Here is a 25,940-nt window from a genome sequence, read left to right on the forward strand (position 1 = left end):
AAGGTCGTGCTTTGAGTTTGGGGTCATTTGAAGTGAGGTCAGAGGGATCTCTGGGTGGACAGTGCCAACTCTCCATGAGTCTCATAGTGGGGTGTGGGAGGTAGTAGTGGCCTAGATTCCCAATTTCCTGCCATCCTTTAGGGTTTGATTCAGGAAAGTCAGGATAGAATTCAGGTATGGGTGAAAATCCCAAAGACTTTTCTCACCCAGCACCCAGTTGAGAATCCGTATTTCAGGAAGGCCTTTGAAGGCTTTCTTCCAGCAAGCATGATTTAGAGTCAGGATTTCTCCTGCTGAGGGAATGATCTTGAGAAACAAGCCATTAGGCTAGTGGTGTTAAGTTTTGGGATGCTCCTTAGACTTTGCTCCTTTTAGTTTCTTAAAATCAGACTGTCTATTCTTCATGTCTTTGAGACTGTCTGGCTTCTATTGGCCTGTAGCCTGGCAGGCCGCACAGGACCATTTGTGGAAAAAAGAGGCTGAGATTACTTTGGGATTCTTGTTGCCATTTTTGTTTTGTTTTCCTGGAAGCTTTTATTGTGTTACTTCAATTTCCCCTGTTAACAAAGTGACAGATATTCTTCAGGGAAAATGTTGAAGTTTAAGGAAATAACATAATAGCTGGGTGGTGGTGGTGCACACCTTTAATCCCAGAACTTGGGAGGCAGAGGCAGGTGGATCTCTGTGAGTTCAAGGCCAGCCTGGTCTACAAAGTGAGTTCCAGGACAGCCAGGACTACACAGAGAAAGCCTGTCTCGAAAACCAAAACACACACACACACACACACACACACACACACACACACACACACTCAGAGGGAAGGGAGAAGGGAGGACATCGTTTTGGCATTAGTGAGGGTAGGGTGCACATCCTTTATCCGCCAGGAATGAAAGCTTTCAGAGAACTGGTTTTATTTTCATAATTGGCTGAGCTCGTTAACTGTCCACACAGGGCAGGGGGAATAATTCTTATTTATTTTATGTATATGAGTGTTTTGCCTGAATATATATGTGTGTGTGTGTGTGTGTGTGTGTGTGTGTGTGTGTGTGTGTATAACTACATGTATGCCCAGTGCCACCCTCAAAGAACCCCCCCCCCCAAAAAAAACTTAGATTATTCTTTAGTAGGCCTAATTTTTTTGTTTTCTTTCCGTTTTGTGTTTTATTTTGGTTTGTTGAGACTGGATCTCACGATGTAGACCAGGCTGGCCTCAGACTCCTAGCACTCTGCCTCCCAAGTGCTGAGATTGGAGGCATGTGCTACCATATCGGACCCCAGTTTGTTTCTTGTCCAAAAACTTACTATCAGGGTGAGTTTTCATGGTGTGTTGCAGGCCTCAGGCTGCGAGGTGGTGTGGAACTTCGGTCCTGTGTCTCCTGCCCTCGTCATATAGTTGGTTTTTCTCTCCGATGGTATCTGCTGTCCTGTTCTGCTCACATGCCTGGGCTTGGTGTCTCGGAAGCCTCCTCCTCAGGACACAGTAATTATGGATTGTGTAGGAGCCTCCTTGCTATGTGTAAAGTAAGAGCAAGCTGGTTCTGAATGAAGGCATTGAGTGACTCTCCGAAGTCGGGTACCCTTTACGGAAGACTTCTGTGAGGCTTCTGTTTGGATTTCTTAGAGACTATTTTTGGCTTGCTTCCTGGCGCTTGGCTGAGTTTCAGCCCCATCACTGAGGTGTTATTTTGGGTTCATGATGAGATAACTTGGGTGTGGTCCCATGCTTGTTTCTGTTTGTCCTCACAGGACCCAATCAGCAAGATAGGCAGTGGCTGGTGACTGCCACAGCGAGAAGGAAGTAGCCTCGTGTGTCTCTAGCCATTCATGGCAGAGGCCAGACATGGCGCCTGCCCCGCCACATCTTCCCTACTCACCATGAGATGTTATTGGGCCCAGTCGCCCCGTGAGGCCTTTGAGCTTCTGTGGGTTCTTCTTTTTGTTTACTACTGATCCTAACTCTTTTTCCTGAGTCCTCCTCATTTATTCCCCTTTAATCTTTCCCTAGAATGAAAAGGTCTCGCATAGCCCAGGCTGGCCCTCACATAGCCCAGGCTAGTCTTGAATTCATTCTGTGGCTAGAGAGGTCCATGAATATCTGGTCCATCTGCCTCTATCTCCTGAGTGCTGCCATCATAGTTAGGTGGCACCACAGGTGATGTACTGGAATCCGCACCCAGGACTGACTTCCTGCATGCTGGGCAGTAATCACTCTGGGTGTGGCCAGCCCTCCGCTTCCTTTCAAACTGATTCGTCTTCCCATTTCACTTAAAGCACTTACGGACTCAAGTATGGGGCTCAGAAGGAGTTGCCAGGCGTAGACTCTAGGTAGCATGGCGGTCAATAAGGGCCACTTTAAAAAAGAGACCAACAGCTTATCCCCTGGCAGCTTTTCCTTCAGGCCCCGGTGGTATAGTCTCTGGGCCCTGTAAGAGGGTGTCTTGTTATGGTGGGTAGATCGTTAGTAAACCAAAAAGCCAAGAAAAGGTACCTGTGAGACTTAGAGTTTGGGGTTCAGCCAAGTGGGCATTCCACTGGACTCCTCATCACAGATGTACCCACAAGCATGGTTAGACCAACTAAGAGCTGGCATCGGTTTCCTCCAAGCGCTCCTGGGAGTGATCTTGAGCTGCCTTTGGTGGGGTATGGAAGGGTCTCCAGGCGGGACTTGCTCATGCTTAGAGGCTCCTGTGGGTGTCCAGCTGCCTTCAAGTGCCAGGCATAGGGTGCCCGCCCCTTTGGGGGCGGGGAAGTGATCCTCAGTCTCCTGCTTGAACAGACTTGGCTTGAACTTAAAACACTTTCTGGCCAGCCAGCTCTGGGTGTGTGTGATCTACCCTGTGTTGGGTGGTTACCCGGGATTCCCAGGGCTGGGACTAGACCCCCTCTTCAGAGCTCTGCCAATTGTGAGCCTCGTGCTGATGAGAGCACCATGTGAGAAATAAAGTGTGTGTGTGTGTGTGTGTGTGTGTGTGTGTGTGTGTGTGTGTGTGTGTTGGGGAGGGGGATGAAAAGCGAAGCTGAATCGCTTTCAGCCCATTGTTCATCTAGGGAGCTTAGAGAGGATAAGAGGGTAGCAGGCCCCTTTGAAATGTGCTTGAACAAGTGAATAGGAGAGCCCCATAAAGCATGAAAAGAAGCCTGGCTGCTTCTCCTCTTCACAATAGCCTGCGTGGGCTGCTGGGGGCTGAGGGGCTGGGGACCAGGGCTGGCTGCCCTGCTGGGAGTTGGGAGGGGACAAGGATGAGGGGGGAGTAGAGGGAGGGGTCAGAGGCAGTTTTCAATAGACTCTAGAAGGTTGGAGTTCATTAGACACAAGCCCAGGGAAGCAATCATCTCATTTGCGACAGAACCAATTAAGTCCCCCGGGCTTTTGCAAGAGGCCTGGGTAGAAGAAGATGGGCAGAGCTGGGCCAGGCCTTGGTTCTTCCTGGCATCTGCATGTGGTGGCCTGGGTGTGTGAGGCAGACAGGTTAGGTTGTGTAGGCCTCCTCCCAGAGCCAGTGTTAGTGCTGATTTCTCTTTTGCCACTAAGGAAAAGTCCCTCCTAAAGATGGCCGAGGTATTTGAGTCTCCATTTTCAGCCCTCCTGAGCAGGCTGTTTTATGAGCTTGTTACTCTGAAACCCGCATTCTTGGAAGAAATGGCTCTTAATTTTTTTCCCCCTCCTTTGAAAGGTAACTGCCAGACTTCCAGCAAAATCCTAAACCCAAATCCTGGGAGGGTTAGGAACAAGAGGGCCATGGGGCTAGGCCCAAGTAAAAGGGATGCAGAGCGCCAAGTTGAGGAAGGCGGAGTATGGGAGCAGCTGGTGCTTTGCTGCCCAAGTTCAAGGTCCCTCAGGTGAGGGCACCAGGGTTCTCTGTCTTTATCCTGTAGTCAGGATTGGCCTCATCTGACTGTAGCTTGCTTCTGCTCTGTGTGTCCCCATATCCGCACACGATGACCTTTCTTCATTCCACAGAGGAGATGGCGGGTGTCATGTTACTTATTATTTTTATTTTCTCCTATCTTACATATGGGGGGGGGTCTGGACATTGGGGAGTGCCTCTGAGTGAACTTCAAATATTGCCCTATCTTGCAAACAAGGCTTTTTGATGTTGACTGTGATCGGAGACTGCTTCAGAGGGGCTGCCAAATGTGGGCACGCGCGCTTACGCCTGCTATTTCAAAGCCCCCGGAAAAAGTGACATTCAGGTTAGGTCAGGCCCAGCGGAGTCAAAGGGCTGAGCTAATTGGCTCGGCTTAAATGGCAGCTAAGTGGAGTCCACACTTCAGAATCCGTGCGCCCCAGAAACAGCTGGGCCCGGCAGCAGGCTCGTTAGCTAAAATGTTTATAATTAGAGGAGCCTGTGGAGGGACCGAACTCGGGTTATGAGCAGCCAGGATGCTGGTCATAAACTTCTGGAGCCCGAACAGAAGAAAGGAGAGGCCCCCTTTTGGAATGAGGGGCTGTTTTGGAAGAAGATTCCTGGCTAGGGAGAATTAAAGCCATATTTCCAGAAAGGCGCCTCTGAGCCTCTTTGACGTCTCCAAGCTAAAATTCCGCCTTTTTGGCTCTGGGCACAAGATGCCTCTCCTGTGGCTGTATCCTTCACCTGCCCTCGATATTGTGAGAGGTTCTTAGGAAATCATGTATTCCTCTTGCCCATTGCGCTGGCTGTCACCTGCCTCCCTCTCTCTCTTCCTACCTTATGTGGAGAAAGCATACAAGATACAGAAGCCTCGCCATTGATTTCTGGCCGAGAGGAAGGGATGAGTAAGGGCTGCTGGTGGAGACGGACGGGCAGAGTCTTGAGGGGGGTCTGGGGAGACTCTTACTGTGTGCCACAGCGTATGTGCAGCGGTCAGCTACAGCCCTCTCTCCTGTCTTTATATGGGTTCTGGGGATCAAACTCAGCTCTCAGCCCTTTTACCTACTAAGCCGCCTCACTGCTGGTCCTCCCGGGACTCTTGAAGCCGCCTGATGCAACTTGTTCCAAGGTAGGGGTGTTTGGAGAGCCACCTCTCACCATTAAGACCCAAGAGGAAGAGCTGGTCAGGAGAGAAGTGTGGTCATTTTCACAGAGCTGGGACGCTGATACAAGAGCTATTCTGCATGAACCCCACCCCACCTGGCACCCCCATAGCCAACGAGTATCAATGGTAGAAGAGTTCACATTTCCCATTTGTCCACGTCATGTGGCTTCTTGGAGATGTAGACCATCAGGGCACTGGGGACCTTGAAAGCAGACTGCTGAGTTAAGGTTATCTGTTCTGGAGTTCGGCGGTGGCTGAGGTTGGGAGCCTATTTCTGGTCACCTATAAAATGCAGTTCCTGTGAGAACAAAATCGGATGTGTCAGGTGTCAAAAGTAGCACGTGAACTTTGTGGGAGCTAGTAGCCTCTGGCTGCAGTTGGTGGCCTTGGGTAGGATCGTTCGCTGGGGTCGAGACAGCTATTCCAGGATGAGAGCATGCAGCCTTCATAAAAACAGCGTTAGGTGCTGCATCACACCCACATACCCGCCTCACCTTCGGGGCCTCTCAAGAGAAGCCCCGGGTAAGTTAGCGGCTTAACCTCAAGCCTGCTTCTTCTGATCGCGCCTCTCCCCACCTCCCAGCGCCCCTCAATGTAGTTACCCTCCTGCGCTCTATAGTCAAGGTTGGAGTTAGTCCTGCTGTTGACCCAAGCAGTCTCTTCTCCATCACCCCCTGAGGGACCATGGTCTATGGCCTAGGTCAGCCGTTGCTCCTGGCTGCTCTTCAGACACCGGCTGGACCGACAACTTTGAGATGATGGTTGTTGTCTTCCTGTGATGCCCTAAACACCAGGGCAGGGGAAACAGTCAGACACCTCGCTTCGGTGTCAGCGCCTGGGAGTGCGGCCCATCGTGGAGGCTCGAGGCCCCTGAGGCCTCTGGAAGGGACATCGATGGGAGAAGCCACACCTTGTCCATTGTGCTCCTAAGACTGAAACTCATTTTTGGTCGTGTTTTTCAACGGCACCGGCGCCTTATTCTCCCTTCCACTTGCTAATTTGGGTTTTCTGGCTTCTGAGGCAGGCTCCCGCTGAAGAGTTAGCTCAGAACTCGTAGAGATCCACCTGGGATTAAAGGCTTGTGCCTCCACACCTGGCCCGTGTCTTAGAGATAGGGGCCTGGAGAACTCACCCAGACCTCGTTGGCCACACTCCAATTTTAAATTGCAACTCCTCCCTCCCCAGAGGACCTCCTCCCTGCCCTCTTATTTCTACTTTGTCACAGTGCTTGCCACCTCTTTTTTGGGGCGGGGGGGGGGTAAGGAGGTTGAGACAGGGTTTCTCTGTAGCCCTGGCAGTCCTGGGTCTCCCTCTGTAGACCAGGCTGGCCTCAAACTCACAGAGACCCACCTGTCTCTGCCTCCTGAGTGCTGGGATTAAAATCGTGCGCCGCTGCCGCCGCCACCGCCGCCACCACCACCACCACCACCTGTCAGTGCTTGCCACTTTTGAACGTTAGTTTTGCCTCATTTTTGCACCCTACCGTGAGACACTCTGTTCGGACATCAACTTCCTAGGAGGAATGGGACTTTGTGTCCCCTCTGTCCACAGACCCCTTACATAGAGGGAAGGTACCTAGGTCATGGCTGGCATGTTGTAGATATGTGAACGTTTTGGCGAGGTTATAGTGATGCCTAGGAGGGGCTTTGCTCTTACGTCCATATCCCTGTGTCTTTGTGTCTCTGTTGACTGGGGAAAATCACCACAAGGCACTTTATAAAACCACTAATGGAAAGAAGAAAGTTGGGCGTGATTGACTGTTGGAAGGGACTTACGTGCACCTTCATGAGGAGGTGGCCGAGCCCTTGGGTTTGGTTCCAAACATGACCCTGCAGCCTTTTGCCTGGCACTGTTCTCCCTCTGCCAGAGGACCGAAGGAGTCCAAGAATCTTATACTTGGGGACACACAAGCTCCTCCCAAGCTGATCTTCCTGTGACTAAGAGTAAGCCAAGTTGCCACAGAGGACAGTGGGCAGGATTTGAAGTGCAGTCTTGGACGGGTCCTTCCCCACGGGGTCATGATTGCATTGAAGATGTGTGGCCCATTCCCATGGAGGAGCGTGGCTGTTCCTGGTGTCAGAATCTCTGGAGGAACGTGGGAGTGATGTCACGTGCTGAGATCACCTTGGTGAGTCCGGATTTTTGTCTCTTCCCTTAGAGATGGAATCCCTCCTTATCGCATGGGGAGTAAGAAACAGCTCCAGAGAGAGATGCATCGCAGTGTGAAGGCCAATGGCCAGGTGTCTCTACCTCATTTTCCGGTGAGTATAGGCGACATGGGTAGTGGTGTTCCCTGAGGTCCTGAATCATGAAAAGAGCTGGGAGGTGGGAAGCAATGTGCCTGGGACCTGCAGGAGTAAAGGGAGCGAAAGGAATTGCTGGACTGGAGAAAGTATGTGGTTCTCTGGGGCATGATACTAGCAGAGTGACGCTCTATTTCCTGAATTGAAGAATGGCAAGTTCTCTGTGCCAAAGAAACCAAGTGTCACTAGATGAGGTGATGAGCTCACTGCCTTCCTGCTAGACTGGAAGTCTCCTGAAAGCAGAGAGCCTCAAAAGAATCATGGGGGGTGGGGGTGTATGTGCCTGAGTATTTGCTTGCATGTATGTGTACCATGAGAATGCAGTACTTACAGAGGCCAGAAGAGGGCATCAGATCCCCCAGATCTGACATTACAGAGTTACAGATGGTTGTGAGCTGACATGTGGATGCTGGGACTTGAGCCTGGGTCCTCTGAAAGAGCAGCCAAGGCTCTTAACCGCTGACGCCTCTCTGCAGCCCCAGCTCTGTTAGCTTCTGTGTGTGGACCCGGTACAGTTCCTGCCGCAGATAGCTCCTCCCTGAACCTGAAGTGGATGAGGCTCGGAGAACCTCTATGTTTCCCTGCCCTGCCCACTGTGGAAGGAAAGTTAGCTCTCTAGGACGCTGCTTCTCCTCCTAGCTCGGTCACCGACTCTCCTTCTGTTTACTTGACCGTTTTACTAACCTCATGCCCCCAGAGGGCAGCTGTACAGCCTTAACCTTTCTCATGTTCCAGAGCTGGGCTCTCATGAGCCTGCGCCTGATGAATGCTGATGGGTGGGATGTCTAGAAGTGAAGCTTCCTGGGGAAACAGCCTCCCTCGACTGAGGGAGGGTAGCAGGTTTCTCTGGGACCTTCCCTCGGAGCATCCTGGAAGGCAGCGAGCACACAGTTCACTGGGCTCAAGTGCCCACAAGCCTGTCTCCAGGCCGTGATCTTTCTACAGTAGCCTGATGTCTAGGGTACAGGGAGAAAGCAGAGGCATCCCGTCTAGAACAGGTGTCTGTCCAGTCATCTTTCTTGGTAGCTTCAGAGAATCCAGCTGGTTCAGTTGGTTGTATTATATTCAGAAAAGTAACACATGGGACTGCTAATCTCAGGTCACCAGAGTAGGGTTACAGGTTGTAGCTCTGCTCAGAAACTCCTGGCACAGGCGACAGAGTCCCTTTGTCTTAAAATGAGCATATTAAGATTGCTTTGGGGAGTGACTTCTGTGATTCCCCCAACCATGTAATGTGGATGGCAAAGTTGGTTGAGCGGGGGTGGGGTGGGGATGTGTTAACCAAAATGCTATTCCCCACGCCTGTAAATCACCTGATTTTTGTCCTGGGGTGGCAAGTCAACCTTGGGGCGCGGGTTCATGGAGCCAGCCTTCATAAGAACAGCCACACACGCGGGGGCCTTTCCTTCCCCGGCTCACATTTCTGTAGCTAAGTGGTTGCTGAGGTGAGGCTGGCTCTTCAGCTCGGGAGGGCAAGTTGGCTTTCTGCTCTCCACACCCCAGAAGAAAAAAGGCAGAGAGAGAGAGAGAGAGAGAGAGAGAGAGAGAGAGAGAGAGAGAGAGAGAGAGAGAGAGAAAGGAGGAGGAACAGGAACAAGTGGAGAGGGTGGGGAGGGCAGGGGGGGGAGCGAGATGACAGAGCCAGGACAGAAAGCCGGGCGGCGGGGGTTCTCGCCGTTTGCTGCTCTTGGCAGGCTTTCTCGACGTCTCTTTTTATATTCCGTACTTGGTTTGGAGATGTTCCGTTTTCCCTTGATAGATCAGCTTCAGGCAGCCAAGCTCAGCAGTGTTCTGCCGCTAGCCTGCAGCAGCTTTCTTCATTTTCTGTACAAAGAGAGGAGGAGGAGGGGAGGAGGAATGCGAGGGAGATGGAGGACAGTGTTGAGACGCCACCACCTCAAAGGTGCGCAGTGTGCGGCCAGGAAATAAATTACCACTTCTTCTCTGATCTGGGGCCGGTGACTGGCCCCCCCTCCCTCTCCCCTGCCTCTTTTCCAATCTTATTTTTTTTAATTTCCAACTCCCTTTCTGTTTAGACTCCACTTTTTATGCCTTGAGTTGGTTCCTCTCCCCTCCCCATCTCAGAGGGCTGCCTTTTTTTTTGATGTTTGACAACAGTCTTTGAAGATTTTCTACTTCAGAGTAGCTACTGATGGGCTGGTTGTACAACAGAGGGAACAAGCAGGGCCTCTCGGAGTGCGACCAACTGCTCCTGCCCAAGGCACATGCTGGTGGGGACCATGGCTCTCCATGAGGCCACGGAGCCCGTGCATAAAAGTCCCGAGCAGCGCTGGCCGTTTCGATATCCACCTTCCACCCGAACGCGGGCACTCGGCACACACCGATGGGCCCCACGAGCTCCATCCAAGCTGCTGTGGCCAGTGCCTGCCTGGCCTGCTAACGGCGCCTGGTTCCTTCCTTCCCGCACCCTCAGAGAACCCACCGTCTGCCCAAGGAGATGGCGCCCGTGGAACCCGCTGCCTTCGCAGCCGAGCTCATCTCCAGGCTGGAGAAGCTGAGGCTGGAGCTGGAGAGCCGGCACAGCCTGGAGGAACGGCTGCAGCAGATCCGGGAGGTAGGGCCGGCTGCAGCATCCTCTCCACCCTCTGCATGTCCGTGTGTGTACGTGTGCATGTGTACGTGTGTGTGTGTGCACGTGTGTGCCCACCCATGGGTGCACAAACCCAGGATGCGGAAGGGTTGCTTCCTTGTTCACTTCCCTTTGGGGCCTCTGTTGCCAGGATGAAGAAAAGGAGGGATCTGAGCCGGCACCAAGCTCCCGGGATGGAGCATCGGCCCAGCACCCCCTGGCCCTCCTACCCTCTGGCAGCTATGAAGAGGACCCGCAGACCATCCTGGACGACCACCTGTCTAGGGTCCTAAAGACCCCTGGCTGCCAGTCGCCTGGTGTGGGCCGCTATAGCCCACGTTCCCGCTCCCCTGACCACCACCACCGCCACCATCAGCAGTACCACCCCCTCCTCCCCGTTGGGGGCAAGCTGCCTCCCGTGGCCGCTTGCCCGCTCCTCGGAGGCAAGAGCTTCCTGACCAAGCAGACGACAAAGCACGTTCACCACCACTACATCCATCACCATGCTGTCCCCAAGACCAAGGAGGAGATCGAGGCAGAAGCCACACAGAGAGTACGCTGCCTCTGCCCTGGGGGCGCGGAGTATTACTGTTACTCCAAATGCAAGAGTCACCCCAAGGCTCCAGAGCCCCTGCCTGGAGAGCAGTTTTGGTAAGTGAACTAGCACCGCCCCCCTCCCCCAATGGTAGAGCTTTTCTCGCAGCCTGAGTCCTGAACAGGTGTCAAGTGGGTCCAGGGTCACAGGTTAGCTTCCTGGAGGGGCATGGGCACGGGTCGCAGCATCAGAGTGACAGAGTGAGTGGATCCGCCCTCACTGTACCCTGGCAGGATTACCGTGTTCCAGGAGTCTTGGAGTTTTAACAAGATGTCTGCATCGTGTGTTCTTGGTTTCCCTACAGCGGCAGCAGAGGCAGTACCTTGCCCAAACGAAATACGAAAGGCACAGAACCAGGTCTGGTACTGCCGGCCAGGGAAGGAGGGATGTCCAGTGGAGCAGGGGCCCCTCAGCTTCCTGGGGAGGAAGGAGACCGTTCGCAGGATGTCTGGCAGTGGATGCTGGAGAGTGAGCGGCAGAGCAAGTCCAAGCCCCATAGGTAAATACCACACCCCAGGGCTTTGACATCCAGGCTGTGTGGGGATGGCTATTTCTGCCGTCTGTGGAAAGCAAATGTGACTGCCATCTTAGTATTAGACACTGGGCTGAGGAGACCACAAAAATGTCCTGTTTTGGCAGTGACCCTGTCCATGTTATGGTAGAGTTATTTTCTTCTCTCTCTCAGAATAGACAAGTTTCTAGTGAAGTCACATTTTCCAGTTTTTCTAACCCAGTTTCCCTCCTTCTGCTCTTCATGCCCCGTTCAGTGCCCAAAGCGTAAGAAAGAGCTACCCATTGGAGTCCGCCCGCACATCCCCAGGCGAACGAGCCAGCCGGCACCATCTGTTGGGGGCCAACGGACAACCCCGCTCAGTGGCCCGGGCTCACCCGTTCACCCAGGACCCTGCGATGCCTCCCCTCACCCCACCCAACACTTTGGCGCAGCTGGAGGAAGCCTGCCGCAGGCTGGCAGAGGTGTCCAAGCCCCCAAAGCAGCGGTGAGTGGGTGTGGACGGCGCTCGGAAGGGGGTGGGTCAGGGAGAGGGAAAGGCTCTGTCTCCTAGGAGGAACCGGCTCTGGCTGAGGAAGTCTCCTTTTCAGCCCCTGGAAGCTACTCTTTTGGTTCTGTTCATTTATCAGAGTTCAAGCAGCTGTTCCTACAAGTGGGATGATTCCTTGTGAATCCCTTCATGAGAGGCAGGTTGGATGAGTGTGTGCGAAGCTGTGACCAGGGGAGAATCAAGAGCCCTTTGCCGGCACTGAGATAGCCCTGTTGTAGCCTGCTCCAGAATGTCTGGACACAAGGCTTTGGTTGGGTCTTTGCCGGGAGGGGAGTTGGGTCAGGGCCACATCTCTTTAGGAGGCCAGGATGGTTTTCTCTGCTTCCCAGTTGCCGTGGGGATGCGAGTTTACCTCTAACCTCTAAGCCTAACCTAAGTGGTCCTCAACCTATGGGTCATGACCCCTTTGGAGGGTCAAATGACCCTTTCACAGGGGTCACCTAAGACCATCGGAAAACATGGATGTTCACATTACGATTCATAACAGTAGCAAAATTACAGTTGTGAAATAATAACGAAAAGAATTTTATGGTTGGGGTCACCACAACATAAGGAACTGTATTAAAGGGTCGCAGTGTTAGGAAGGTTGAGAACCACTGCTCTAAACCCTTCCCCCCTCCTCTGTCCTCAGGTGCTGTGTGGCCAGTCAGCAGAGGGACAGGAACCACTCGGCCACTGGTCAGGCAGGAGCCATAGCCTTCTCTAACCCAAGCCTGGCTCCAGCAGAGTGAGTATCCCTCTCAGGCACTGCTGGGGTACTTGGGGATGGTTTACATTTCGGGGTGTGTCATTATCTGGAGTGATGTCTATGTGGAACTCCGTATTTGAAGTGGCCTTTGTTCCCATGCCTTGTGACGAGCAACACTAAAAGCAGATGTTGCCATCAGTGAGGATCATGGGAAACCTGCCTGCTGAGAAGGCTGCATCCCATCACAGGGTTTTGGGGGCTCACACTAATCAAAAGCTGGGGCTGAAGCCATTGTCAGAAGGGTAGAGGGGGCTGACTCTGGATGCACAAGTTAACTTTGTAGGACTTGGAAGCCAGCAGGCCTGGACAAGTCTCCTCGTCACTCATGAGCATGTCCTGCTTGGAGAAGATAAAAAAATCTTGTCCCAAACTGGGCCATGACTCTTGTTGAAAATTTGCACTTGGAGATGGGACTTTTGAACCCTGTCTACAGAATTTCAAATCTGCCAGAATGTGGGATGATCTAGATAACGTTTTCTTAGCCTCTTCATCCTGAGCACTGTGACTCATGATTGAGGTCCCGAATAAGCTACCTTCATAAACCCTTTCCTTGTTTTAATTGGTTAACCTCAAGTCCACCGGCTGTCGACACTGGTGGCTTTTATGAAAGCCACTCTAAAAACAGAATAAACGGGACAATTAAAATGACAGTGGCGCTGAGGGTGTAACTCAGCTGACCGAGTGCTTGCCTAGCATGCAGGAAAGCCCTGGCTTAGCTCCTCAGCGCCCCCATAAACGGAGGTGGGGTGAGTAAACACCCGCACCCCCCAGTTCTCTGGAGCTGCAGGATGGAAGGTCAGAAGTTCAAGGTCATCTTTGGCTGTCCAGCCAGTTTGGGGCCGGCCTGGCATATATGAGATTGCAGGCCATCTCCCTGTGAATGTGGTTCTGTGGGCATGATGGGTAGGCCTCTACGGCATTTGAGCTCACACTGTCCATGGAGGAGCTCCGGCCTGGGATTGCCTCCATGGTATTCCCTGGTCACGGGGAGCCTCGCGCAGGCAGTTCCCCGATACTGTTTCTTCTCTGGTCCTCACTGGTGAGGCCTTTGCTGTGCTAGCCAGAAGGAGGCCTCTGAGAACCCCGGTTTGAAGGCATTCGAGGGATACGGTGTCAGTTTACAATCAGGACCACCACCCCTTCCCTCACGCTCTGCGGATCTCTTTGGAAGTTGCTACCTCTGTAACGTGAGGGTCCCGCGCCAGGCTTCCTCTGTAGACCCCCATACTGTGTGAGTGTAAGTCTGTGTTTGCTTAGAGGTGCTGAATTTGTGACATCATCCTGTCTTCTTTTCAGTCACAAAGAGCCAAAGAAACCGGCAAGTGTCCACGCGCTCCAGGCCAGCGAGCTGGTCGTCACTTACTTTTTCTGCGGAGAAGAAATCCCGTACAGGAGGGTGCTGAAGGCTCAGAGCTTGACCCTGGGCCACTTCAAGGAACAGCTCAGCAAAAAGGGAAATTATAGGTAAGGGTCTGTTACCTAGAGAGCCTTTCCGGATCTGGAGTTGGCTCAGAACTCACTAAAGTGCCCGGCCCTAGAACGTCTCTGTCTTTGCAGGCCTCGGGTGGATTTGGGAAGTGTGTGGAGGCTGCCTGAGTGGGCTGCTGGGCATCTAGGGTCCTTCTGTCGCCTCTCCCCCCCTCACCTCTAACAAGAGCAGCCATGGGGGAGGCTGCTGAGAGGGGTGGTTCTCTGGAGAGCTAGCCAGGTCTTCTCTTCCAGGAGAACAAGACTTGAGGACAAAAAGTTACTGCCGTTTGTTTTTACCAGGAGAGCAGGGCTCTGCCTGAAATTGGAGGCGCCCTTTGTCTGCTTGGGGTGGGGACTGATAAGGGAGAGCCCAGAGCCACCTCAGAGGCCGCCGTGTTAGAGGCTCAGAAAAGCAGACCCAAGCTCGGGAGTCACCAGGCTCTCCCTTACTGTGCCTGGTGAGCGCGGTCCCTAGGTTGGACAGGTCACCTGGAGCAGCAATGTTTGTCTAACTGAGGAGCCGGGCCTATGAGCAGTCAAGAGGGTGAATCGGGCTGGCCAGTTTCCCACGGGGCCCTGGGCTTCACTGTCTTCTCCCTGCCACCTGGCCTCTTTGCCTCCCTGGCAGAGTGGAGGGACCCTTAAAAAGGCCCACACTGACCTTGTCAGGTCCTTGAGAGGACCCAGGAGCTAAGGATGATGAAAGCCAACTCAGAAGCATTTCTTAGCCTTCTTACTGAAAGGCGGGTGATGGCCATGTCAGTTCATTTAGGACTTGACCTGCTTGGCCTCCCTCCGGAGGGAATATGTGTGTTCAGCCCATTTACGCCCCAGGTGCAGAGCACCAAGCCTGGGCAAAGTGAGGCCGACCAGGCCCTCGAGGGGGTCCCCGCTGTCCAGGTTTGCACCTAAGGAGTGTCCCCTCCCCAGTGGAGTGTCCTGAGGCCCTGTGCAGAGGCGCAGCCCACATGTACCTCCAGAGCCCGGAAGTAAGGGAAGAGTATGAAGGACATGCAGCCTCCTGGCTGGGCCCTCGGCCCCCAGGTGAGCAAACCTGTAGCAGGATGCTGGGTTATCCTACCCTCCCTGCGGATCCTGTGTGGCTGCACCAGCCATTCCGTCATGGAGTCCTCTTGGTGGTGCCAACAGTGACCTTTAGCAGGGAGAAGGACAAGGACCCTGCGGGTGACAGCTTACTGGCGTGATAGGTGTGTAGCTGAGCCTAGGTCATTCTGCTGTACTCAGGAAGAGACCATTCTGAATGCTATCAAAGGGTCTGGGGAACAGGCCCGGCTGCCGCCTTTAATCTTGACAGAGACACAGGTGAAGCTAATTACACAAGTGGCCCCTCCAGGGATTCATTTTGATCTTGGCTTTGACTCTGCTGGACTTTGAGGAGAAGCACAGGTGACCTTCACGGGGCGAAAGTGTCACAGCACATTGCGTAGGGCCCACAGGGAAGGGCCTCTCTCCACCACTCCGGCCACATCTGGCTCTGATTTTTTTTTCTTCCCCCCTAAGGCACATTTAATAAGCCTGGCTTTGAAGCTCTGGCCTCCCCTTTAATGCACAAAGACGTGCACAAATGGTTCCCCTCTCAAATTCCTTCCTGATTGGATCAGGCTGTGGGAAGGCCCTCCCACCCTCCTTATCTCTGCCGGTGAGCTTTGGTGTCCTGGGGGTGGGGGTTGGGCAAGAGGGTACCGTGCCTTCCTCCCCAAACCAGGGCCTTGACCCTCCACATGTCAGTTTGTGCCCCTAGCCCCCACCCTAATGAAAAAGAGCCCAGTGAGGCCAGGGTTGTGGAGCTGGGACCTGGGCCGTGTTGAGTAATCTCCCCATGGCAGGAGTTCAGAAAGCAAGCAGTCCCTCCAGACATGCCAGACACCCTCGGTGCCAGATGTCGGGAGAAGGCAGAGTTTGCCACATGCAGCCTGGTGCTGTGGAAAACCCAGTTCTTGGAGAAAACGAGGGTGAGGCAGTGTGTTTGAAGTCCTGAGGGGGTGGGGTGGGGGCGCTTGGGAATGTTGCCTCTCTCCTTGCTGGAATTATGGAAAAGGTCAACGTATGTTTGCCCAGAGGTGCCATCAAAGTCCAGCGTGGTAAATGCCAGAGGGGTCAGAGCTGGGGGCGGGTGGCATTGGCATTCAGGCCCTCCTATTTGGGAAAAGGACCCCCCTTGCTCTCCTCCTCTCAGGCTTCCCTGAGCATTTTGACCCCATGTGCAGCGCTGCACCCCTGAAATGGCTGCGCCCCTAGATAGCCAGCTTAGCCACAGAGGCCCTGGTTAGACCCAGCTTCCTTGCCCTCGTAATTCAGTTCTCTTGCTCTAAAATGGGAATGACACAATTAACCGAAGAAGATGAGTGTTTTTGTTTTTTTCTAAGAGAAGGCACCTCATCCCTAAACAGGAGTCAGAATTTTATGTCTTAGTGGCTCCATGGTCGCAGGAGAGGTGGTGACCTTCTCCCTGAGAGTGGCCTTTATGGGCCGGAAAGGACAATTCACAGGGAAAGCTTAATCCCCTCGAGGGGTGTCCTACTCTGTTGCTGGGGACAAGGGAGGAGGCTTTGTTTCGGGTCCTCTGCAGGGCTTGGGCTCGGCCTGGCCCAGGGTGGCTGGTTGTACAGAGTATGAGGACCCGAGACTGTTGGGGAGGAAGAAGAGGAGCTTTAATTGAAGGCAGGAGGGGAGGAGGGCATTGGACCCTAGAGAAGTGGGGTAAGAGGAGGGAGGGACAGAGGGACAGAAGGGTTCTGTGCCTGCTCAGCACAGGTGAGCCCTGGGACTGGCCCATCTCCTGATGGGCTGGGCCAGAGACTGTTGGCACTTGGGCAGGTGGCCTCTGGACTGATGATAGCAGCCAGTCAGCCTTCCGCTTCTATAGGCCGAGCCAAAAGAGTCCCAGGTCCATGAAGGATCTCCCTGCCCTGCTATCACAAATGAAGCCCGGGCATGTCCTCTTGCCGTTCTCCTCCCTCAGTGTCAGAGAGTGTCCATGTTGGTCAGATAGGCGACAGCAGTTCTGACTCGAGGCCGAAGCCAGGAGGAGCCTGGCCTTCCCACCCCCACGGTGCCTCTGCCTGGCCCATCCGGCAAGGTGGGCTGCCCTCATTAATCTGGTGTGGACCTCGGCATGAGGCTCACCTGTCAGTCAGCACAGATGCCCACCTTGGTTCTCTGTTGGCAAGAAGATGCCTTCTCAACAAACTTTCCCGTCTTCCTCTAAGGTATTACTTCAAAAAAGCGAGTGATGAGTTTGCCTGTGGAGCGGTTTTCGAGGAGATCTGGGACGACGAAACGGTGCTCCCCATGTACGAAGGCAGGATCCTGGGTAAAGTGGAGAGGATCGATTGAGCCTCGGCCTCAGTGTACACCATGGACCCGAAGCTCAGAGACCTGTCTCAGACCTGCGCGGCAGCCACAAAGTATTTTGAAGGAAAATGAAACCAATTAAGAAGACAAAGTCTAGGGAGGAACTGGCCCCTGGGCCTTCAGGAAGGCGGGGTGGTTGCTTTTTAAGTATCTATGAGCTAGGTACTGAGATCAGAAAAACCTGAACTATTTATTCAAAACATGACCACTCTGGGCTATTGAAGAGGCTGTGTTTGAGAGACTGCCATACATAATATATGACTTCCTAGGGATCTGAAATTCATAGACTAAGAGAAAACTGTGTATAGCTTGCCCAAACAGGAGTCCTTATTGATATTTATTGAACAGTCAATTCCCCTACCCCCAGTGTATGCTGCTTTAAACACGGAAGTGGGCGAGAGAAGTTTGGATCGCTGTCTACACTTAGGAGCCGAGCTGGGAGTGCATTAACCATTTCTTCGTTAACGGAGGACTCTGCTCTGCATGACATTTCTCCAAGTGAAGACACATGCAGAAATCGGTGCCACCCCCACCCCAGCCCAGCCCAGCCATGCTGCTCTGCTTGTCACAGAAGTCTTGAGGGTCGAATGTGACAGCATCTTCACCACTGTGGGAATGTCATGGTGGGTGGGGGCCATCCAGAGTGGAGGAGCGGGGAGCCTTCACCCCGGGGCCAGAGGTTGTTCCATCCGCGTAGCTTCCCCTCACTGAGTCCTGGAAGCCCGGTGGCCAAGCCTGCCGCCCTTCACAGCCCGGCGGTTCAAGCTTGTGATGTTTTAGGAAGTGAGAGTTTTTCTTTTTTAAGTCAGTCTCTGGACCACGGCCATCAGGAAATCCACCCTTGCCCACCCGACCCTGCGAGGACACGGGCACCTAGCAGCACCTCTCCTCCGTCACCTTCCTTCCCCTTGGCGCTCGGGTTTGAGTTCCGTTAACCTGTACGTCCTGTTTGCCATCCTTCCTGTACTATAGGCCTGTGTATAGTGTAGGGCAGAGTGTTAACCCACTGGCTAGTGCTCGACTTGGGAATCGGTACAGTGTACCTGTACAGGCACGGGGACCCACTCCGTGCACGCCCTATATTCAGGGCTCAAGCTCTCCCTTGGTTTTTGAAAGGGGTTTATGTATAAATATATTTTATGCCTTTTTATTACAAGTCTTGTTACTCAGTGACTTTTGTCATGGCATTTTGTTCCACTTAGACTAAATTATGCATTATAAAGAGTTCATTTAAAGAAAATTACTTGGTACAATAATTATTGTAATTAAGAGATGTAGCCTTTATTAAAATTTTATATTTTTCAAACTGTTGGCCTCATCTTTGGATCCCCCAGGGTGGGAGTGGGACCAGGGAATCCCGTTTGTGCAGGAATGTCTGGACATGGCTTCCTCTTGCTGAAGCCTCGTTCTCTCTGCTGCGAAGCATGGTTACTCGGCCTGACTGAGTGGTTTTCTCAGTCTTGGGTGAAAAGCCTCTGGAATGGGTTTGTAGCCAAGGGATGGCCAGCCAAGGCCAGTGGGTTTTGAGGCTAATGCCATCCACCCCTTCTGTCCTGGGATCTGACCTTAGATCATCTACAGCCATCATCCACGCTCTGGGCAGGTTAAGTGTCGGGAACAAATCTTAGCGCCTCAGTCGGAGTCAGGAACAGCTTGCCCTTTGGTGGTGTGTGTTGCGTGACCAACCTTCGACATCAGCCTGTAGTTGCTCACTCAGTCCTGTGCTCCCCACATGTGTGGCTCAGGAAGCCAGGCTGAGGCATGGACAGTGTCCACTTGATGTCCTATGAGGTGAACTTTGTAGAAGTCTGGTGATGGTTTGAGGTGTAGCTCAGTGGTAGAGCTCTGTTGGGTGTGAATAGGCCCTGGGTTCCATCTTCACCAATAGATGGGGGATGAATCTTGTAGCACTGGGTCTGCCTGAACTTCCTCTTGCTGCATTTTGATGATATTAGGCTCAGCAGTGGATTTGACTTTGTTCCTTGTTGACCACTAGGGTTGGGCTGAACAGATAAATCGAGAATCCTTGCTGTGTGCAGCGTAGGGTCCACAGATATAATGCTCCCTGTGGAGGTTTGGGGGTGGGGGTGGGGGGCAGTAGGGATCCTTCTGAATCCTTGTTAAAGATGGGGGAAGCTCTGCAGTCCAGAGCCAGGGAAACCTGCTGTGCTTGGTAGGCTTGGAGGTTTAAGGGTGGCCATCTCTCTTCGTCTTCAAGCCTCTTGATTGAGCTATTGAAGAGAAGAAGGCGGCAAGGAGGGTTTAAGACCCAGGTTTGGCGGTGGTGGCGCATGCCTTTAATCCCAGAACTTGGGAGGCAGAGCCAGGTGGATCTCTGAGTTCGAGGCCAGCCTGGTCTACAGAGTGAGTTCCAGGAGAGGCGCAAAGCTACACAGAGAAACCCTATCTCGAAAAACCAAAAAAAAAAAAAAAAAAAAAAAAGACCCAGGTTTGAAGCCAGTAGTGGTGGCGCACACCTTTAATCCCCCACTCAGGAGGCAGAGGCAGCCTGGTCTACAGAGTGAGTTCCAGGACAGCTAGAACTGTTACACGGAGAAACCCTGTCTCCAAAAATAAAAAGATCTAGGATTTTTTTTTTTTAAACACTTTTGGCTCTTTGCTGTTTGGGGGCCTTGCCACCCAGCTCCTAAATTTATCACATGTAGTCTTATTCTTTCTTAGGAATGACTGGCCTTAGCTTGGCTTGTTTCTAGCCAGCTTTTCTAATTTAAATTATCTACCTTTTGCCTCCTGGCGTTTACCTCCCTTTATTTCTGTATATCTTACTTTACTTCTTACTCCTCTGTGGCTGAGTGGCTGGCCCATTTCTTTCTCGCTCTTCAATCACTTCTCCCAAGATTTCTCCTGTTTATTCTCTCTGCCTGCCAGCCCCGCCTTTCCTTTCTCCTGCCTTGCTATTGGCTGTTCAGTTCTTTATTAGACCAATCAGGTGTTTTAGACAGGCAAAGTAACACAGCTTCACTGAGTTAAACAAATGTAACATAAAAGAATGCCACACATCTTTACATCAGTAAACAAATATTCCACAGCATAAACAAATGTAACACATCTTAAAATAATATCCCACAACATAGGTTTGAGTCCCATCCCTACCACCTGTGTGAGTACCTGGGCTAGCTCCCATTCTATGTGAGTGAAATAGCTGGAGTAGTTGATCACTCGGGTATTTATCATGGTAAGAACATCCAACATGATACAGCATCCGATTTTAAGTGCACAGTTTTATTATCTACAATAGTGATAGTATTGCACAATTAGAACTTCTCTGTGTGTCTGTTATATCTGTACTTGAATGTGGAAAGGTATACCTGCCTGTGGAGGCCAGAAGTCAGGTGTCTTGCTCCATCAATCCATCTTCTCTTGAGCTTGAATTTGGAGTTCAAATGGCAGCCAGCAAGTCCCAATGATGCTCCTGGCACTAGCCCTCACAGCGTTAGGGTTACAGGTGAGTATGCAATCATGCTTGGGTTTTCCCTGGGAGCTGGGATCTGAACTCAAGTCTTCATGCTGTACAGCAAGAGCATTTACCCACTGAGCCATCTCCCCAGCCCTGGAATTCCTCATCCTGCATAATTAGGTATTTACGCTTACTGGACGACAAATCATTTTGCCTCCTCTGACCACAGCAACTACCATGTTACTTTCTGTAACTTGCTAAGATTATTTTATGTGTATGAATGTTTTGCCTGCATGTGTGTGTGCACCACATGCATGCCTGGTGCCCAGAGGTCAGAAGAAGGCATCAAATCCCCTGGGACAAGTTAGAGATGCTTGTGAGCCACTATATGGATGTTGGGTACCAACCCCGGGTCCTTTGTAAGAGCAACAAATGCCCTTAACCATTGAACTGTGATCTCTCCAGCTCTGACTATTTTAAATACTTTTTTAAAGTTTTTATTTTATTTTATTTTATTTTATGTGCATTATTGTGTTGCCATGGATGTTGGGTCCCCTGGAACTGGAGTTAAAGACAGTTGTTGAGCTGCTGTGTGGGGTGCTGGGAATTGAATGCTAGTCCTCTGGAACAGCAGCTGGTACTCTTAACTACTGAGCCATCTCTCTAGCCCCTATTTTAAATACTTCTAAGTGGAGTCTTGCAAATCATATTTATCCTTCTGTGACTAAAACTGCTTAGCATGTAGTCCCTGGGGTTTATCCATGCCACACTCACAGATTTCGTTTTTCAAGGTTGAGCGTTGTATATACATGCCACATTTCCTTTAGCTTTTCATCCAACAGCGAGCATTGAGGTTAATTCCACATCCTGGCTCTTGTAAACAGTGCAACAGTGAACTTGAGAGTGAAGATAACTCATTGAGATCTTGATCTGAATACTTTTTGATAAATCTCCAGAAGGGAAATTGCTTTTTTTTTTTTTTTAATAAGGAATCTCTTTAAACTGTTTTCCAAAGTGATTCCACAGCTTTCTTTCCTGTGAAAAGTATACAGGACTTTCAAATTCCTCATGCACTCACCAACACTTGCCTTTTATTTATTTGTGTGTGTTCTGTATATGTGGGTGTGGCATACATGTGTGGTGAGTGTCTTAGTTTGGGTTTTATTGCTGTGAAAAGACACCCTGACCACGGCAACTCTTTTTTGTTTGTTTGTTTTTATTTGTTTTTTCAAGACATGGTCTCTCTGTGCAGCCTTGGCTGGCCTAGAACTCACTCTGTAGACCAGGCTGGCCTCAGACTTAACAGAGATCCACCTCTCTCTGCCTCCCGAGTGCTGGGATTAAAGCCGTGTGCCACTATCACCAGGCTCATAGCCACTCATAAGGAAAACATTTCATTGAGGGGGCTCGCTTACAGTTTCAGAGGTTCAGTCTATTATCATCATGATGGGGAGTGTGGCAGCATGCAGGCAGACGTGGTGCTGGAGCTGGGAGTAATACATTTGCAGGCAACAGGAAGTTGACTAACTGTCACACTGAGGGAAGCTTGAGCCAGAGGCCTCAAAGCCTACCCCCACAGTGACATTCTTCCTCCAACAAGACCACCACACCTCCTAATAGTGCCACTCCCTTTGGGGGCCATTTTCTTTCAAACCACCACAGTGAATGAGAGGACAACTTTTGGGAGTCAAGTCTCTCCTTCCACATTGTTGTGAGGCAGGGTTTCTCTTGTTGCTTCCATGGAGCACACTCTAGGCTGTCAGGCCTTCAAATTTCCAGGCAACTCATTTGTGGCCACTTCCTGTCTCCTTAGGAGTGCTGCCACTACAGAGACACTCCACTTTGTAGCTCTGGCTGTCCTGGAACTCACTAATGTAGACCAGGCTGGCTTAGAACTCATGGAGATCCACCTGCATCTGCCTCCCTAGTGCTGAGACTAAAGGTGTGCTCCACCACAGCTGGCACGTCCAGCTTTTTTATACAAATTCTGGGGACTGAGCACAGGTCATCTCGCCTGCCCACTGAGCCTCTCACTTGCCCTTTCTGTCGGTTTTTCTAGCAGGCACCCCAACAGGCATGAGAAGACAGCCTGACTTGCATTTCCCTAAAGATGGGTGGCATCAATCTGCCCTATGCCTGCTGATTATTTATATGTCTCAGGAGAACTTTCTTTGTCTTTAGCACAATTTTATTTATTTATTTTTCTATTATTTTTTCTATGTATGGGTGTTTTGCCTGCATGTATATATGTGCAGCATGTGTGTAGAAGAGGCACCGGATCCCCTGGAACTGGAGTTACAGACAGTTGGGAGCCACCATGTATTATGGGAGTTTCGGGGAGGAGGTCTTCAGGTCAGTTCCAGCTTGATTCCTCCAAGTCCTGTGTTCAAAATGTGTGGTGTCTTCAACAGTGTGGTTTTACCTTCAAGTTATGGGAGGCAGCCAAGGGCAACGACAATAGCCTGTATGGTTTTGGGGGGCCCTTGAACCTCCCCACCCCAACCAACAACTCAAAGGGAGGCTTTCCATGCCTGTCACTGGGGGTTTTGTGAGTCTGTGGCTCATGTGGAGAGTTTTATCACTCTGTGGTGTAACTCTTCATACTGTGTTTATACACACACATATTTTTAGGAGCAAACTTAACAAAGGATGTTTCCCTGTAGCTTTCTCAAACATACATAATGTCTTCTCTCCCAAACATTCCACCAGAAAACTTCTAGAAATGATCACACTTTCAGCAAAATGACAAGAGACAAAACTTTGAAAAAATGACCATTCTATAAAAGCACTTTACAGACTTGAGGCAATCCCAATCAAAATCCTCCAGAGAAATAGAAAGAGCTACCCTAAAGTTCATGTGGAAGCACAGGAGACCCTAGACAGCCAAAACAATCCTCAGCATAAAGAACAGTCCTGGAGGAAATACCATGCCAGATTTCAAGCTATATTACTGAGCTATAGTAACGAAACAGCATGGCACCGGTGCAAAAGCAGGTATGTAGGTCAGTGGGACAAAGTGGAAGCCTCCAACATGAGTGCAGGAAGCTACACCCATCAGACATTTGACAAAGATACCAAGACTTCAAAATGGAGGACAGACAGCCTCTTCAACAAAAGGTGCTGCGGAAACTGGGTATAAATGAGTAGGAAAATGAAATTCGTCCCATATCTATCACCTTGCATAAAAACAAACTCCAAATGGGTCAAAGGCCTCGTTCTGAAGCCGGAAACAGTGAAACAGCTAGCAGAAAACACAGGAGGCAGCTACATGAGACAGACGTGGAAGATCACGTTCTCAAAAGGACACCGTTTGCTTAGGACTTGAGGCTGGCAGTTGACAGATGGGCTGCATGAGCTTCTGCACAGCAAAGGAAACAATCGTTTGAGCGAAGTGGAAACCCACAGAACGGGAAAGAAGTTTTCCCAGCTATGTGTCCGGTGGAGGATAAATATCCAGAATAGACAAAGAACTAAAATAATAAAATCAAGGGAAGAGGGGAAAGGACTCGATTTGAAAAACGAGCTACAGATCTGAACAGAGTTCTCCAAAGCAGCAGCAAAAACGGAAAAAAAAAAGATCTTAAAAGTGCCCAAATCCTTAGCAATTAAGGAAATGCAAATCAAAACAACTGAGTTTTTAATCTTACCCTGGTCAGAACAGCGGAAATCAAATGCTGGAGGGGGAGGAGGTGGGAGGAGAAACCGCATTCACCGTTGGTGGGATTGCAAACCTGGGCAGCCACTTTGGATATCAGTGTGGAGCATGCTCAGAAGGTTAGAGTAGACCTACCCTGTCACCCAGCTCTGCCATCCCTTGCACCTGCCCAAAGGACTGGACATCCTACTCCATAGACGCTTGCTCAGCAGTGTCCATTGCTGCTCCATTCACAATAGCCAGGAAGTGGAAACCACCTAAATATAATAAATGTCCTTTACCCGAGCGCAAATGTGCACATACACCGTAGAATACAGAAATAGAATGCAGAGAAATTGGCAGATAAATGGGTACAACTACAAAGTGTTATACTGAGTGAGTTGACCCAGACCCAGAAAGACAAAATGCCACATGTCCTCTGGTTTGTGGATCCTAATTCTGAACCGTTATATATAATTATGTGACCTGGAGTAACCATAAAAGCTAGGAAAATAGAAAGGGACCCTGAGGGACAGCCAGAAGGGGCTGTGGAGAGAGGAGTTGGTAGGACGTGGGTCTTACGAGGTAAGAGGGAGGAGGACGTTTTCTTAATGTCCACCCTGCATATTTTAGTGTGTAACTCACTTGTAACACTTCATTGCTCACTAATGCATCCACAGAGCTGGGAATCCATATGTCTTGTGCGCTATTCTACGCAGAACACCTACCATGGGGCTGGCCACCCCCAGGCACTCATTCAGTTAATACTGATGAAATAGCAGCAAAACAAATTGTCTAAGGCCATAGTACCTTGGCATCGTCCTTTCAGACTGAATATATACCATATGTTTGTATTATTTTGTAACATGGCATTTTCATTCAATAAACTCGTGGGGCACATTTCCATAGCAAGAGGAATTTTTTCTGGATCCCTCACAGGAAAAAAATTAAATGTATTTATTTGATCATTCCTGACTGAACATTTGCATAGTTTCTAGTTGTTTTTTGTTGTTTGTTTGTTTGTTGTTTACTCTGAGTATAACTAAATTACCAAGGCTAGATCTTTATAAATTTCACCATGACTCCCACCATACTCATGCTAAGTAGTCTCTCTCTCTAACTGCTGGCATGAAGGCTTTCCATGTTGAATTGTCAAATCAAAGGTCTTTTGAGGACTTTGGCCACATCATGCCAGGCTGTCTGAGGTGGTGACTTTTTGAATCTCCAGGGCCTTACACATGGGTTGACACTTGACCTAGTCTCTGCCATGGGTTGGAATGTCCAGCCTGATATTCAGGGCTCTGCAGTCTGGGCCAAGCTCCTCTCTGGGGACATAGACTGATAGTGGATTTCTAGTCCAAGGACCCTCTCACACTCTTAAGATGTTGTCAGTCAAGAATGCATTGAAGGCACCTCATCTACTGACCAGGTGCTCTGCTGGGGTCCAGTGCTCCCTCTGTGCTTGCCCGGCTCCCGGGTGAGAATTGTGAGTGCATCTCACTAGCCCAGAAAATCTCAAGTCAGAAATAGGAAGTAGTTTTTGCCTAATGTGGACCACACCCACATCCTTGTAAAGTGAATCACAAGAGAAAAATAATCCTATGATGAGGAGGCTGAGGCAGGAAGATCAACAAACTCAAGGCTAGCCTGGGCTATGTAGCAAGACCTTGCCAGGAAAAAAAAAAAAGGAAAACTAAGTTGAACCAAGGTCAAGGTGTAAACAGGATCAT

General features: G+C 50.8%; 1 protein-coding gene across 3 annotated transcripts in view; it reads left to right on the forward strand.

The window, feature by feature from the left end:
• Positions 1-18,464, forward strand: part of Axin2 (axin 2) — a 30,466-nt gene extending 12,002 nt beyond the window's left edge. For all 3 annotated transcript variants that reach the window (XM_006970473.4, XM_076543631.1, XM_015994046.3), the window contains exons 4-11: positions 7,175-7,277; positions 9,754-9,894; positions 10,061-10,560; positions 10,809-11,003; positions 11,272-11,502; positions 12,197-12,292; positions 13,610-13,777; positions 17,014-18,464. In XM_006970473.4, coding sequence (XP_006970535.1) covers positions 7,175-7,277; positions 9,754-9,894; positions 10,061-10,560; positions 10,809-11,003; positions 11,272-11,502; positions 12,197-12,292; positions 13,610-13,777; positions 17,014-17,140 — 1,561 coding nt within the window. In that variant the 3' untranslated portion in view covers positions 17,141-18,464. The remainder of the gene's footprint in view (positions 1-7,174; positions 7,278-9,753; positions 9,895-10,060; positions 10,561-10,808; positions 11,004-11,271; positions 11,503-12,196; positions 12,293-13,609; positions 13,778-17,013) is intronic.
• The last annotated feature ends 7,476 nt before the right edge of the window (positions 18,465-25,940 follow it).

The sequence above is a fragment of the Peromyscus maniculatus genome, chromosome 8 (genome assembly GCF_049852395.1).
Source record: "Peromyscus maniculatus bairdii isolate BWxNUB_F1_BW_parent chromosome 8, HU_Pman_BW_mat_3.1, whole genome shotgun sequence".
Taxonomy (NCBI): Eukaryota; Metazoa; Chordata; class Mammalia; order Rodentia; family Cricetidae; genus Peromyscus; species Peromyscus maniculatus.